Source organism: Typopeltis vanoorti, chromosome 6 (assembly GCF_054136105.1).
Source record: "Typopeltis vanoorti isolate ZY-2024b chromosome 6, IOZ_Tvanoo_1.0, whole genome shotgun sequence".
Classification (NCBI taxonomy): domain Eukaryota; kingdom Metazoa; phylum Arthropoda; class Arachnida; order Uropygi; family Thelyphonidae; genus Typopeltis; species Typopeltis vanoorti.
In genome coordinates this window covers 26,586,954-26,603,602 of record NC_143554.1, presented here as the reverse complement: position 1 = coordinate 26,603,602, position 16,649 = coordinate 26,586,954, and the positions used below count along the sequence as shown (strand labels likewise).

General features: G+C 34.7%; 1 protein-coding gene across 1 annotated transcript in view; it reads right to left on the bottom strand.

The window, feature by feature from the left end:
* The window catches only part of LOC150105348 (uncharacterized), a 188,913-nt gene that overhangs the window by 30,101 nt on the left and 142,163 nt on the right, over positions 1-16,649 (bottom strand). Inside the window, exon 9 of the mRNA XM_090394734.1 lies at positions 15,499-15,650. Within this exon, the coding sequence (XP_090250860.1) occupies positions 15,499-15,650 (152 nt within the window). The remainder of the gene's footprint in view (positions 1-15,498; positions 15,651-16,649) is intronic.

The following is a 16,649-nucleotide window of genomic DNA, read 5'->3' as shown; positions in this document are numbered from 1 at the left end:
CAACTTTTCTTTTTTCATTGTGTCTGTTGCTTTCTCTAAAGCTTCAAAAAAATTCCTTCACTTCTACCTTAGTAGAACATTCTGTGGGACCACAGGCACAAATAAGTCTCATTGTTCAGTTCTCCATTCTGATATTTGCTCACATCACTACTTGATACTGCCTGCCATTCAAGAAGAGTACCCTTGTATTTAGTGTTGAATACTCTAGCTACTCCTTTTCTCTTATTGCCTGAATATAACATTTTGTATTTATTGCTTAGAAAGCTCTTGCCAGTTTTTGACTTTATTTTGTTTCATTCACCACTATTATGTCAATCTGGTACTTATCCAATTCTTCTGCTAGTTCCATTTATATGCAAAATGCAATTCTTGAATTGCACAAACATATACATGCTGAGGACGAAGAAATATAAAAAGGCAAAACAATAACGTTGACGATAATGATACAAATTCAATACCATCATCAACCTCAATTCTTCTATTGCCAAGAAGTTACTGTAACTTCCGGATCAGAATTTTAAAATAAAGATTTAGCAATGAAGGGAAAATTGAATTTGTTTATTAAACAAAAGACACAATTGAATAAATTCATATGGAATAAGAGAGAAATTAGTCAGAACACTAAATTAGCTATATACAAGACAGTGTTCAAACCAGTTTTAACTTTCGGATCTATGAGTTGGGTCTGAAGTAAAACTTGACCAAAGACTAGGGACCGCAGATATGAGAGTCCTGAGAAAGATTATAGGCATGAACAAATGGCATCAATGGCAATATCATATTAAAAATGAGGATATTAGGAAAGAACTTGACATTGTCAGCATCCAGGAATGTGATAAGCAGAGCTAATCTCAGGTGGTATGGTCACTTAAAGCGAAGAAAGATTAGCAAAACAAGTGTTCTCTGCCAGGTTGGCAGCAAAACGACCCAGAGGAAGACCAAGATATAGGTGGATTAATACGGTATAAAGTGCCTTAGGCGATAGAATATAAGATCTGATAATGTTGGAGTCTTGACAAGTAACAGACTGATTTGGAGGAAAATTGTAGACAAGAAGTTAGTAATGATGTAATTTTTTTCATGTAGTACTATCATATCCTGTACATCCCTTGTGGGTACATGGCAGGAATTTGATGATGAACAAAAGACGCAATCTAATAATGAACAAATATAACTCACAATAAAAAAAAAAATAAAGGAAATAATAAGAAAAGAATTATATTTCAAAGAGCAGAATATTAAAAGAAAATTTTTACATACAACTTTTGATGCATTAATTACAATTCACCCAACAAGTATTGAACAGAGAGATCCTTTTCAAATGCAAGTGATTACTGCACCAAGATTAGATCGTAACTGGAGGATGATAGTTCAAATACCCTTTGTTTTTTAAGAGGATATTTTCTACATAATAAGAAAATAAAAATGTAGTCTTACAAGTGTTTAATAAATAAAATACTGAATTATTTGTTTTATTTTAAACTTTTTCAATGCAAAATCTGTTAGCATGATGCTCTTATTAAAATTTTTGGATTAGGAGTCAAAATTTAAAAATTTCGGTAAACTGGTAACATTGTGAAAATTTACTTTATTACTGGTAACAAAAAAGTTAGTACATTTGCAACTCCTAATGGGTTTTAACCACTAGCTGAAAGATGCTGCAAAGGGCTCTGAGCTCAGTTTAAAGGACGATGTCATGTAACAAATAGCCTTGACTTGGTGAGTATGTGTTTTAAGGATGCCATACGTTGGTAAGGGTGATATGCGATTGTTTATGTACCGTTCTGTATGAGTACACACTCATACATTTCTGTATATGGAGAATAATAATGAGCCATTAGGCTCATTATCTTTCTCACTAGCATATCTAAAAAGGGAGAGACAATTGTTACTTTCTTTTTCTATGAGTGAAGTTTATTTTAGGGTGTTGGCTATTAAGATGTGTCAGAAATGTATCTAATGTGTCTGGACCATGAGGTCAAATAGCAAACACATCAACATAGCACAGTAAAACTATTGGTTTAAGTGCAGCTGTGTTGGGTATTTGGTTTTCAAAATGTTCCATATAGAGTTAGCTAGACAGGAGGAAAGAGGGAAATTTCTAGCAATCCCATCAGCTGTTTGTATATTTTTTTCTTTCCACAGGATATATGGCGAATCTGAATAATTCAGTTGTCAGGATGGAAATGTGACTTAATGAGGTTAAGGGTACAATAGTGAAGTAATATATACTAAATAGACTACTCACCTCCATGAAGTGGAGGTGAGTATTCTATTGCATAACCTCAATGTCAATACATCTGTGGGATTGGATGGTATACCAGCTCGTGTTGTACGAGAAGCAGCTAAAGAATTGTCAGTACCCTTGACCATTTTGTTTAATTTGAGTCTCGAGTCTGGGTTAGTCTCGAGCGGGTGGAAAGAGGGGAAAATAGTTCCACTGCATAAAGGTGGTTCCAAGACTGATGTTGTAAATTACCGACCGATTAGCATATCAGGAATCATTGTCAAGGTCTTAGAGAAAATAGTCAAGAGGAAAATACAAAATTGGATAGAAGAAAATGGGATACTGTATCGGGGACAGCATGGTTTTGTGAAAGGTAGGTCATGCCTCAGTAACTTGCTCACGTATTATAACACAGTGACGGCTGAACTGGATAAAGGTAATGGGTTTACGGTGATTCTACTGGACCTTGCCAAGGCCTTTGACAGGATTCCACATGGAATTCTAATCAGTAAATTGCAGCATATGGGAATGGACATAGGGTTGGTGAGATGGATAGGAGGGTGGTTGACGGAGAGATATCAGAGAGTGGTTTACTCGGGAGTAGAGTCCACAAGACGGCCTGTGACTAGTGGTGTGCCACAAGGATCTGTTCTTGGACCACTGCTGTTTAATTTGTTCATAAATGATATAGGAAATAATCTGAGAGGAACAGTTCATTTGTTTGCGGATGATGCGAAGTTGGGTAGGGCAATAGTGAATGCAGATGACGTCACAATTTTGCAGGATGATTTGGATAGATTGGAGGTCTGGGCTAAGGAGAATGGATGTCAGTTTAATGTGGCAAAATGTAAGGTTATGCATTTTGGGGTGAAAAGATTGGCGGCAGTTTACTGCATTGGTGGAACCGTGCTCCAGGAAATTGATGAGGCACGAGATTTAGGAGTGTTGGTAGATAAGGAATTGAAATTTAGGGGACACATTGCAAAAGTGACCAAAACAGTTCATCAAATCACTTGGTTGCTGAAGAATACGTTGACAAGCAGAGACAAGCAGGTTATTGTTCCTCTGTATCGAGCCTTGATAAGACCCCATCTAGACTACTGTGCTCAGATTTGGTCACCTAGGTTTCTTCTTGATGGGGAGGAGGTGGAGAGGATCCAGAGGCGAGTGACCAAGATGATAGCAGGTCTGTGGAATGAACCGTATGAGAACAGGTTGAGGATTTGTGAGTTGCAGAAATTGGTTGATAGGTGGAGAAGGGGAGATATGATTGAGACATTCAAATTACTGAAGGGTTTCTATAAAATTAATTCAGAAGATATTTTTGAGAACAGGGCTGGTTGTGGGAGGACTAGGGGACATCCATGGAAACTGGGAAAAAGTGTGGTTAGTAAAGGTGTTAGAGCTGAGTTCTTTACTTTTAGAGTGGTGAATGAGTGGAATGCGCTCCCTGAGTCTGTGGTGGATGCCGTGACAGTGAATGAGTTTAAGGCGAGGTATGATAGATACTGTATGAATGTCAAATAGTTGTGATGAATATGATTTGGGGCCTCCCTCGATGAGTCTAATGACTTCCTGGAGTTGCCCGTAATAGTAGTAATATCTAAACTGAGCATGGTCTCATGGCAATTCATGAAAAGTGCAATCATGAGTACATATCAATACTAGAGGTAAAGTTTTTTCTACCTGCAATTTCTAATGCATTTCATAGGTATTCATGAAGTGCATTCCTCTTGAATGTTTTCTATCACTGTTCTATCATCTACTCCAGCTGCAATTGGACCAGAAATGCTCAAATGTGGAGGTATAAAGGTTACAGTTGCAGTGCTGCATAATCCAGAAATTGTGAACAGAAAGTTGAATTCCAGATGACTGAAGTACAGTTATTATAGTACCTATCTATATAAAACAAAATAAAACTGATTGTGTGAATTAGGGGAATTTCCTTGCTGAATGTTTCAGATAAGCAAGCATACTTCAGCACAAGCTGGGTTCAGGCCAAACAGAGGTTGAAGGATCAGATTTTCATTTCAAGAAAACTAAGAAATCATGGTGATGTAACAAGGATCTGTATTTGAGTTTTGTAGATCTTGAAAAGGCATATTACAAGGTAGCAAGAGAAAATTTTCTAAAAACACTACGAAGAATGATGTAAATGAACATTTGAGTTGAAAGTCAGCAGTTAGAGTTTAAGGAGTAATATCTAAACTGATATTTGGTTTGATGTTAAATCAAATGTGAGATGATAGTGCACATTATCTCCACTGGTATTCATCATCTATACCATAGGTTCCCAAAGTGGGTGGTACTGCCCCCCCCAGTGGGCGCTGAAGCCGTCTAGGGGGGAGGGGGGCTATGGTGGGATCAGAAGCATTTAGGAGCATTCAGGCGGTCTAGGGGTCAGTGGCGCTTTATAGAAGAAATTAATAATATATATTTAAAAATTAATTATTTTCGTGATTTTGCGATTAGATAATCATTTTTTAAATGATTATCTAATCATTTAAATGCAATATTTAAATTTTATTTAAATATTGCATTTTAATTCATCTTATGCCCATCTTACATGATCAATTTTTTTATCAATTTTCTATTTCAATTATTTAATCATTTGAAAATTTACCGTGTCAGATAGAAATAGATGTCAATGAGAAAACAGAGCATGTATATATGTGTGTATAATAGGTTATGTTTACAGTAGCAAATATGTTCGTTATATTTCATTTCAAAATATATATAAAATTTATAAAACCACTTTTCTAATTGAATTGTACAAAAATAAACCCAATTTTATATAATTTAGTATTACGAGTAAAAATAATAATGGCAAGAAAGAAATAAAATCGTAAATTTTAGTTAGCCTAGTTAGTACTAACTTATATTGTTAACTAGAGGGAAAAAACAAAGCAAATATTATTCGAAACTTATTATACTGTTTTCTGTCGTTATGTTTTGTAAGTTTGTTGTTTATATCTTGTCTAATTATTTTATTTATTAATTATTATTTATAATTATTCGGACAATACCGTGGTCGGAAGAACAAAATGCGCTTGCGTGCAAAATAAAAAATTGAACGTATCATACAAGATATTTTAACTTCTATTTTTTATATACTTAAAAAATTGATTCATTTTTTGCTCTTTCAAAGCACTTGTTCAAAGTAAGAGTAGGATGGTATCGCAAACAACTCAATGCATGCAAGTCGATTCGGGCTAGATTTCAAATCTATAAATACCAGTGGTTTAGGAATAAGTTTCATTATTTTTTGTGTGCTTTGCCAACAATCATCAGTCGAAAGTGTGATAGATAAGTGGAGTCATACAAAGTGTAAATTAAATCTTTTATTTTGTGAATATTTTTGCAAATTTTATTACTTCATTATGTCTGAATATAAGAAGAAATGTCGACAGTACAGTATTGAGTATTTGAAATATGATTTTATTTAGTCCCCTATGAACCAATTATTACCCATGTGCTTGATTTGCCAAAAAGTGTTTTTAAATGAAGCCTTCTAGGCTACAAGAGCATTTGACTAAAATGCATGCTGACAAAAAGGATAAAGATTTGTCATATTTTCAACTACTAGAAGAAAAATATTTTAAACATCTAACTATATGAAAACTTTTTCCATCGTCCACTAAACAAGATAATGACGGATTACAAGCTTCTTATAATATTTCATTATTAATCGCAAAAGTGGGAAAACCACACACAATTGGTGAGAAATTAATCTTGCCAGCAGTAAAAGAAGTAATAAACACTGTGCTTCATAAGCCAGCGTCAGATATCATCAGGAAAATTCCTTTGAGCAATAATTCAGTGCAAAGAAGAATCGATGAAATGGCTGAAGACGTTTAAAAATCATTGTGCGATTATTTGAAGACATGCCAATTTTGCATTTAACTCAATGAATCAACTCTCCCAAATAATGAACCACTACTCTTATCATACGTACAATTCATAAAAGAAGAAAAAATTTGTCAAGAATTATTATTTGTTAAAAACTTGGAAGCGGATACAAAGGAAGAATCTATGTTTAATATCATGAATAAGTTTTTTCAAGAGAAAGACATTCCTATTCGTAATATTTTGTCTGCTGCTACTGCTGGTGCTCCAGCAATGACAGGGCACCACAAAGGTTTCATAGTGCATTTGAAACAAGCAGTATCAAATGTATATTCGCTATACATTGTGTTCTTCATCGTCAACATTTGGTTGCGAAAAATTTAAGTGAATGCCTGCACACGTCGCTCCATTACGTTACTAGAGTAGTCAACAAGATTAGAAGCAATTCATTGGGTAACAAATTGTTTAGCCAACTTTGTAGTGAAAACGATGAAGATTTCAATCATTTGCTGCTTCACACAGAAGTTTGCTGGCTTTCAAAAGGTATTTGTCTGAATTGATTTTACAATTTGTTTGATTCAGTACTAGAGTTCCTAGAAAACAGAGACGACGGATTGCGGGCCAACCTGATTACATCCAAAAATGACATCGCTTATTTGACAGACCTCTATAAAATATTTAATGAAGTCAATCTACAACTACAAAGTGATGAATTGAATTTAATTAAAACAAAAAACGTTATTGCCGCTTTTGTAGGGTAACTTCTTCTGTTCAAGCGGAATATGGGCCGAGGAGAATATAGCCACTTTTCAAATTTATCAGCAGTGTCTCTCAAAAAGGAAGATTTACTTACATACTGCCAACACTTGGAGGTTCTCCATGCTGATTTCAATGAGCGATTCAAGGATATTCTAAACAGGAATATATACCAAATTGGGTTCTAGATCCTTTCTCACATGTAAGCACATCAGGATCATCAAATTTAGAAGTGGAACTCATAGAACTCACAACAAATGAAGAACTAAAAATAAAATTCAAAACTGGATACCAAGAGTTCTGGCTTCAAAAATCAATACCGACACTGTACCCTGGATTATGGGAAATAGTGCAGAAATTTTTAATTGCATTTCCATCTTCTTATTTGGCTGAGCGTGGGCTTAGTGCTGTAGTGAATTTACTATCTAAGAAAAGGAACCAATTGCAAGCGTGGCAATTTACGACTTTTTTTAACGAAAGTTGAACCCGATATTAACAAACTTTTAAAAATGCACCAGGCTCAATCCTTCACATTAATTTGTTATTTTTTCTTTGTATTTTTACTTTGTAAGTTCGAAATAAACCATCTAATACATTTGATGGTCTTTTAATTATTACAACACGATTCTTACTAATGTAATGCAATCTCTTAATATGTATTCCGAATTTTCATATTTAAACCATTGTATGAAACTTCACATTGATTTGTTATTTTTGCTTTGTATTTTTACTTTATAAGTTAGAAATAAACAATTTTGTAATATATTTAATGGTGTTTTAATTATTACAATAAGATTCTTACTAATGCAATGCAATCTCTTAATTGTATTCCACGTTTTCATATTTAAACCATTGTATGAAACTGTGCATAATGTTATTCGAGCATACATTTTACAATCTTTACATATGGGCTACGTTTCACCAAAATCGGTCTAGCAATAACTGTGTTCAAGATGAAGCATATATTGGCCACTTCTTTTTAAAACTTTAATGGCATAAGCAGCAATGTATCATTAGTTGCTATTTACGTCAAAAATATCAAACAGCTTGAATGCGGAAAACTATTATAATGGGAAGCATTACAAAGTTTATGTCTTGCAAAGTGGGAAGTGGCCCGAAAAAGTTCAGGAACCTATGATCCATGCAGATCACATTATTAACAAAAGTGGCATTAAATCTCATTTCAAAATTGAAGATATTCAGCTCAGCTCTTTATTATATGCAAATTACAAGTGTGCAGAATTCCCCAAGTAAATTAAATAACTTCTGTAATAAATTTTGTATGAAAATCTGCAATAAAAAGACAAAAACTAATAAAATAGGCAGGAACACAGAAAACATCAACTGTATCTAGAATGAAGAACCTATAAGGTTCTCCATTCTGGAACAAGTGAAAGAGTATAGATAATCACAATTTTTAGTGAAGATGGCTGATAAAAACAGAAATATGTGAATGAAGAATCAGCAAAGCTTCTATAGGGAGCTAACACGTTCGCTGCCATGCTACTCAGGCATAGTTTGTTCCCATACGCCAAGCAATTTCACTTCTTTAAGGTAAGTATGGGTAATCTCGTTGCCGGCAGTAATCGACATACGAGTATATTCGTAGTTGGCTTGTGTGGCTTATATACCATCTACGAGTATACACACTTTTGCTGCTAGCTCCACAAGCCAAGCATTTTCACTTCTTCAAGGTCAGTACGGGTAATCTCGTTGCCGGCGGTAAGATAAGAGTATATTCGTAGCTGGCTTGTGAGGCTCATATACCAACTACGAGTATACTCGTAGTTGGCAGCGAATGTGTTAAATGAATAAATTTATTATGGAATAAGAGACAAGGTGGGGGGGGGGTCTGGAAAGTTCTGATAACATCTAGAACAAAAATGATAGTAAATCAACTGATATAACCATAAGAAAGAACATATGAGTAAGTTCTACTCATTCTAAAGAACATACGAGGATACAAGAATATAAGATACCTTCATAAACTATGCTACTAGTATGTGTTTTCTTTTTTCATCAGTTGCTTTAATATCATTTTCATTCTAGGTGTTATCTTGATCATTATTACCAAGTTGAATTTATAGATCTAAGAGCCAGGTTAGAAACAAAATACTTGGTCAAAGACTAGAGACTACAGATATGAGACTAACAGATGACATCGATGGCAGACCCATATAAAAATAATGCTATTAGAAAGGAACTTTCTAATAGCGTTAGTTGACATAGTTGACATTGAGGAATGGGTGAACAGAACTAATCCAAGGTGGTATTGGTCACAAACAGAATGGGAAACGAAACGTTAGTATGATACCAATGGTGACATCTATTCTCTCCCCTGATCTTTCTCAAAACTTTCGTATCTGTAGTCTCCGGTCTTGAAGTGTTTCATATCTAACTCAGTTCTCAGATACACAAGTTAAAATTGATTTGAATACTGTCTTGTATATAGCTAGTTTAGTGTTTTGATTAATTTCTCTCTTATTTCATATAAATTTATTCAGTTGACTTCCTACCATAGCAGATTCCAGGATAAGAAAGAGGATGATATTTGTCTTTTGGAGAGATAAAGAAGTTATTTAGTTTACAAACAGGACAGAAAGAGACTTGTGGATCAATCTGGAAAATAAGTCTTGCTATTCTTTCTGAAAGTGTTTAACACATAGAAGACAAATTATGGAAACTTTTTCTTGAGGATGGTCAAGATGAATACTATGAGTGTTGATTGTTTTATCAGTAGTTTTTTTATTATAACCATTACAATTAAAGCTAGCTCTGATAACAGACAGTTCGTTGTTCAGAAGATAATCAGAAGCTCTAGTAACTATAAATCTGACTACTCCATATTGTTAACAAGGGTGATGATATGAGATGACTATGTATTTGCCTGTATGAGTTTGTATGAGTTCTATATATACTGAAAACTGCCATTTGGTGAACACTGATAATAAATAAATTAATAAAATATTTTTACATTTTCTTTTCTTTCTTCTGAAAAGAAAATTTTAAAAATTTTATTAATTATTTATGTCATGATATATATTAATGTAATGGATTTATTCTCCTGAAGTCAATAGCAAATATTCAAATAATCAAAAATTCTACAAAGAAACAAATTTACATAAGTGAATTCTTTATTAATTAGTATTATAACGACATGATACGGGGAAGAGGATGCTTAAGGATCAAAGCTGCATAACCGAGAGGAGACCTCCACATAGCCTTTAAAGGAATGCGGAGAACTGACCAAGGCTTCTGGCCTAATGTCCAATCCTCACCTTCTCATGGTGCACCATGTTAGGTATTATTGTGTCCCATTTTACGATTATTATCCTATCATTCTGCTCATCTATGTTCAACTATTATCTATGCACGAGATATCACCCAAAATTACAAATATTTAAGTTATTTCTCCCCTTAGCGTCCCTAATATTTATATTATACTGCGCCTTTTGGGACATTTAGTTTGAGATATTAAATACAAAAACAAGGAGCAATTACTAAATTATGTCTGAACGTGAAACAATATTGCAGTTGTGACCCTCTATCTCGTAACTTAACACATTAAATTCCCGCGTGATTAGGTCCGTACGTTTTTCAAGTGGTGCATTGGGCAGCAATTTCAGACAACTGTTTTATCAATGAACAAAGGTTTATTAAACTCATTGGCATGGTACAATTCAACTTCTAATATAATTCAATTCAGTACTAAGAAAATATTTACAAAATAACATTAGCTTATCACATGTAATTTGGCTATGATCCTATATGGGTATTGCGATCATGCCACCATGACAAATTCAACACATCCAATCATATGTATAATTCTAGATCTAATTAACACCTTAATTAAACCTATATTACTTGGAATATACGCTATATGTTGTAGCACATGGACATGTGTGATCAATTCACTCTGTTTAACTATCCAAAACTATGTAAATTAAATTATCCTTTCACTGTGTTAACACAACTATGACATTTAAAACTTTCCTATAAGTTACAATACACATGCATAAATCTCAGGACACATAATTACTTATATAACATTAGCAAGCATACTTTCATTATAATCAGTCATGTACTAAAGTCCTAGTATAAATTTCCTTAGTCTCTTCAACAGTTCAGTAATAGAATAATGATTACAATTACAGACGATTTTCAGTTAACACGAGATTTTACTGTACCTTTTTTTCTCTCGAGTTTTCTATATTGGCCTCTACCTTTTTCCGATTGAACTATCCTGGTATGATCTCTCCTATAATTGGTCACTCCTAAGTTCTTCTGGTATTAAACTGTGCTTACACGATTTTAACTTTTCGTTCTTGAATTAAGGACACACTTTAAATCATCTATACAATGGCTGTGAAACTCATCACGTGGACACCGGCTTCTTTACAGATTTCCTTTTCATTGGACGATGAAACACCTAGATAATACCTTCTTTCCTTTAACTAAATGGCATTCCTCGTTTCTTACCATAGGAAATATGGAATCGAAATCCCGCTCACTTTTGTTTCCTTGTTGTGATGACGGAGATATAACTCCAATCCTGCCACTCAGGAAAACCACGTGAAACCTATACGAAGGAGCTCGTGAAGAAACTATCCAGTAAAAAAAAGGCCTTGTTGGGGGGATTTCTAACCCTTTTATACCTTGACTCCTAATGGCACCCTCTTTAATTTCTTTTCTCAGCCCCTTACTTGATTCGACTTCACTGACCAATTAGGGTGGCGTTTTTCTGCCAAATATCCTTTGGTCAGCGAGCCCATGACATGTCTCAAATCTGGGAATTGACCCTGAGCGATAGTCTATTGTTTTTCTTTTGCTAGCCTCTAAATTAATCCTCCTTCCAAATTTTTAAGAATTTGCTTAATATTTTAATCTCTAGCCTCTCACATACAATTTCTTATTACTAATCTTTTCTGTTTTACTTAGCTAATTGTTTTATATCACAACTGTAACATTTTCCTTCTTTTATTATTTAGTTCTTCAAACACTTTTTTATTATATATTTTACTTGGATGCAAGAATATTTTTCTTTCTTTTAAATAATTCATCTATTAGCTTTTATACAGGGGTTTTATTTTATTTTCTCTTCATGTTACACCATGATAACTGGGAATTCTACATTCTTAAGGTATCAGGGTGTAACAGTATCTACCTGGATATTGAACAAATGAGGATGGGCTGGCAATGTGAGGATTTAGCTGACCAAATTGTTATTCTTATTTGTTTAAACCAAAAGTAAAATGATGGTACAACATGAAAGACTTAAATGCCTTCTGGGGCGTCACCCTGGTTAAACAATGCCCCCATTGTTTTCGCCAGGGAACCAGGGCGAACAGTGAAAAGTCAGTTACTGGAACAAATCCCGAAACACAACCCAACTAAACATCCAGAGTTTAAGATCAATAAAACTGAATGTGAGAATAAGAGGTATTTCCCTACCAAGTGTTCCTGGTAAGATTTATGCAAGTATATTTGAGAAACGGTTGAGAAGGATTGTAGAAGGGAAGCTTGGTGAAATACAAGCTGCAGGCAAAACAGAGGCTGTCAGGATCAGATTTTCACTTTACGACAAATAGTCGAGAAATCGTGGGAAGATAACAAAAATTTGTATTAAGTTTAGTAGGCCTGCAAAAGGCAGATGACACGGTACCAAGAGAAAAGCTATTCAAAATGCTACAGTTATATGGTGTCAAGGGACATTATAACAAGCAATATTCAGTCTTTATTTGAGTTGTAAGTCAGCAGTTAGAATTGAATGAAGTACAGGAGGATGGTTCGATGTTAAATCTGGTGTTAAATATTAAGAAAGAACTTGACATTGCTAGCAGAGCTAATCTCAGGTGGTAAGGTCACTTAAACAGAATAGGAGAGGAAAGATTAGCAAAACAAGTGTTCTCTACCAGATTGATAGGAAAAAGATCCAGAGGAAGTCCAAGGTATAGATGGATTAATACAGTAAAAAGTGCCTTAGAAGACAGAAATATATGATCTGATAATGTTGGAGTCTTGAGCTATCTGGTGTGAAACAGAGTCCAACAGGACAAAATATATTGGTGGTTGCTGCTATAGACCAGGAGCTCCACAGAAAGATGTGGATGCAATACATCAACAGATTACCACAATGTGTGTAGGCCAAGCAATTATTATTGGGGGAGGGGGACTTCAAGTATGGGAACAAACTGGAGGGAGAAAAGGGGGGCATGGCAAAATGGAAATGGAATTTATGCAGCTGCTAAGTCATCACATAACAGGACCTGAGAATAGTATCAGAAGTTGTATCCATACTCCATTTGGGCAGAGTGATCATGCAGTTTTGTCCGGCAGGTTGATAAACATGTGTATCTCTCTCTGTCAAGAAAGGATTAATGTTAAACTATAAAGCTGGGAACTATGATACTGCAAGGGAAGCAGTAGCAGACTGCATACCCATGGTAAGGAGGACAAAGCAAGTGGGAGTTAAGAGCATAAGTAGAGATATAAAGCAAGAGCTACAGAAACACTGAAGGGAATTTAAAGAGAAAGGTGATTGGCATACCCATGAGCAGTACAAAGTGCAGGCAAGAAGGATGATTATTATGGCAAGAAAGGCTAAATTGGATTAAGAGAGAAAATTAGCTAAGCAGGCCAAAGTAAATCCAAGAGTTTTTTTCATTAGGTAGTAAGAGGAAGAATGACTTCAATGATGATGGTAAAAAAGTGGCAGAAGCAAAAAATATAGTGGGTTGATGAATGATCATTTTGCAAAAGTGTATTATGTAAGTGGAGAATTTGCAGTTGCAGATATGATAGAAACTTAAGTTAGAACTCATGTAGATAAACACATGCTTGGGATATTGAAAAATATCAATGGTACTGGATGGCATGTCAGTCCATGTGCTATATTAATGTGCTAGAGAATTGGATGCCTCTGATGAAGTTGTTCAATCTAAGTCTCAGTCTAGAAAAGATCCAAAGGAGTGCCATTACATAAAGGTAGCCCCATCAGGAGTGGAAGTATTGGAAAAGTAGGTTAATCATTAATTATTTCGTGATACTTTGTGCAACATGGCCCCTACATGCCCAATTAAAAAACCTAGTGAAGAATCACAGGAAAAGAGGTGAGCAATTGATCTTGAAATGAAGTTGCAAGTTCAACGATAGTGAAGCAACAATAAGGTCCTATCAGTGATTGGAAAAGCTATTTGCATCATGCACAGAGGACCTGAACCAAAAGCACATACCTCTTAGCACTATGACCATAACTGATAAGGCACTAAGTCTCTTCAACATGTTGCAGGAGAAAGCAGGCTGTTTGATACACCATAAAATCTAGCAGTGGGTGAATAGAATATGATACTTTATGGTGGACAGCATGGCTTTGTAAATGGTAGGTTCTGACTTACTAATTTATTCACATTTTATAATAGTCACAGCAGAATTAGTTAGGGGGAATGGCCACACCATCATACAAATTCTGTCAAATGCATTGCAAAGACATTTGACAGAATAGTGCATGGAAAACTATTTAAAAAAAGGGGGAAGCAAACAGGAGTGGATATGAAGCTGGTAGCATGGATAGGGGCAGCTGACAGACAAATGCCAGAGTACTAGTGGGATGGAATCTAGGAGAATTAGAGGCGACTAGTAGAGTGCTTAAGAGTTCTGTACTAGGGACACTACTCTTTAATTTGTATATTAATGATATAGGGAAAGATTTAAGAAGGAATATTCAGTTGTTTGCTGATGATGCAAAACTAGGCAGGGTAATAATTGATAAAGGTGACATAGATATCCTGCAGGAAGATTTAAATAAATTGGTATTGTGGGTGAAGGATAAAGGTTATCAACTTAATGTGGCAAAAAGGTTTTTCAACACTTTGGGTTGAAAAGGTTACATACTGTATATTACATTGATGATAGTGGACTGCACTGCTGAATCTAGGGGCTTGGGGGGGGGGTTAATGGTGTACAGAGAGTTCTAGTTCAGAGGACATATTACAAAAGTTTGTAAAATAGCTCAAAGAATTACTTGGATGTTAAACATACCAACAGCTAAAGATAGGGAGGTTATTATCCTTCTTCATAGGTATCATTTGGTTGTATCTCACTACTGTGCACAGATTTGATCATCTGAGGATTCAGAGATGAATGACCAAGCTGATTACAGGTCTGTAGAATGCTCACTATGAAGATAAGTTGAAGGTGTGTGCAGGTTGCAAACTTTAGTTGATGGAAAAGATGGCACACAATAGACGCTCAAGTTATTAAAGGGGTTCTATAAGATTGACACAGTAAATTTTTCAATCATTAATACATGGAACGAGAACTGGGGAAGGGGTTAATCTTGTAAGTTGTGTAAGAGTGTGGTTAGTAAAGGTGTGTGGAATGGATGGCCATAATTAGCCGTGAATGTCCTGAGAGTGAATGAGTTAAGGAGAGGTATGATAGGTACTGTGTGTATAAAAGTTGTGTGGATCTTCCACGATGATTCTTCTGACACTTGTATAACAATAATAAAATTTATTGGTATGCAATCAATGCACTATGTGCCAATGAAAGATCTCAAGAGGACAACAAAATTCTCTTAAAAGTTTAGAAATTGAACTATCAACTAAAATGAAGGTTGCTGCAATTAATGTTTATATTACAAACAATAAAATAAGAAATCAAATTCAAACCTGAGTCTACGAATGCGCTCATGATAACGAGCTTTTCTTTCATAATACTTCTTTGTCATTTCTTGAATACGATTATTCATTGCTGCTAACTGTTCTTGTAGACTTTCTACTTCTTTTTTTAAGGTATCAATTTCTCTTAAGAGTGATGGATCCTATTGAAAAAAAATAAAACACCATCTGTAATCGATAATTTCTCAGAGAGCACTAGTAACAAAAAAAAAAAAAAAAAGTAGCTCTTATGAAAAATGTTTAATTCTACTCATGCTCTACCCATGCGTTTTCAGATTGTGAATTAACTGATTTAATGTTACACTTAACACCTGAAGATTATATCATGATAGCCATCTGTAGTAGTAATGTACTTCGGCTGGAAAGATCTGAGTTCAAATTATATCTAGGATTGGAGCAATCTATAAACACTTTTCAACGAAAATTAAAGTTTGCCAGTGTTGATGGCAAACTTTAATTTTGTAAAGTGTAAATGGTGAAGTTAACATGTAGATGATAATTTCACAAACCTGTAAAACAGATAAATAAACCTGCAGGCAATTGAAAAATCCAGCAATTATGCAAATAGGTTTAACTGTTCTATTATGACATTAATTAGGTTTATATGAAGGGGATAAATGTCTAAAAAGTATTACAACAATGTGGGTGTTACGAAGCAAGAGAGGAACACATGATTAGCACATAATTAATCGAAAAAAAAAAAAATATATATATATATATATATATATATATATATATATATATATATATATATATATATATATATACAGGGTGTTCGGGATAAATTTGACATATTTATAATTAATTATATTTTTCCGTAAGTTACATGTATTAACACACACTTCTCTTCATTTAAAAGTTTGGACCCTTCTTCATTCATATACAAGATGTCAGAAAGGATGGATAGCTGGAACCCACCTGAATCATGGAAGAGAATAACTTGTATCATGATGATTCGTGCCCGCCATCAAAATAAGGATATTACGACTGCTGCCCAATGCTCCCTGAATACAGTAAAAACAATCAGGCATGAACTAGAGACTTGCAATGGTGACTACGAGGATGTAGCAAGAAGAAAGATCCCTAGCAGACGATCTGATTGCGTTCGTACAGCAGAATTCCTCGCAAATCTGCAGGAACAG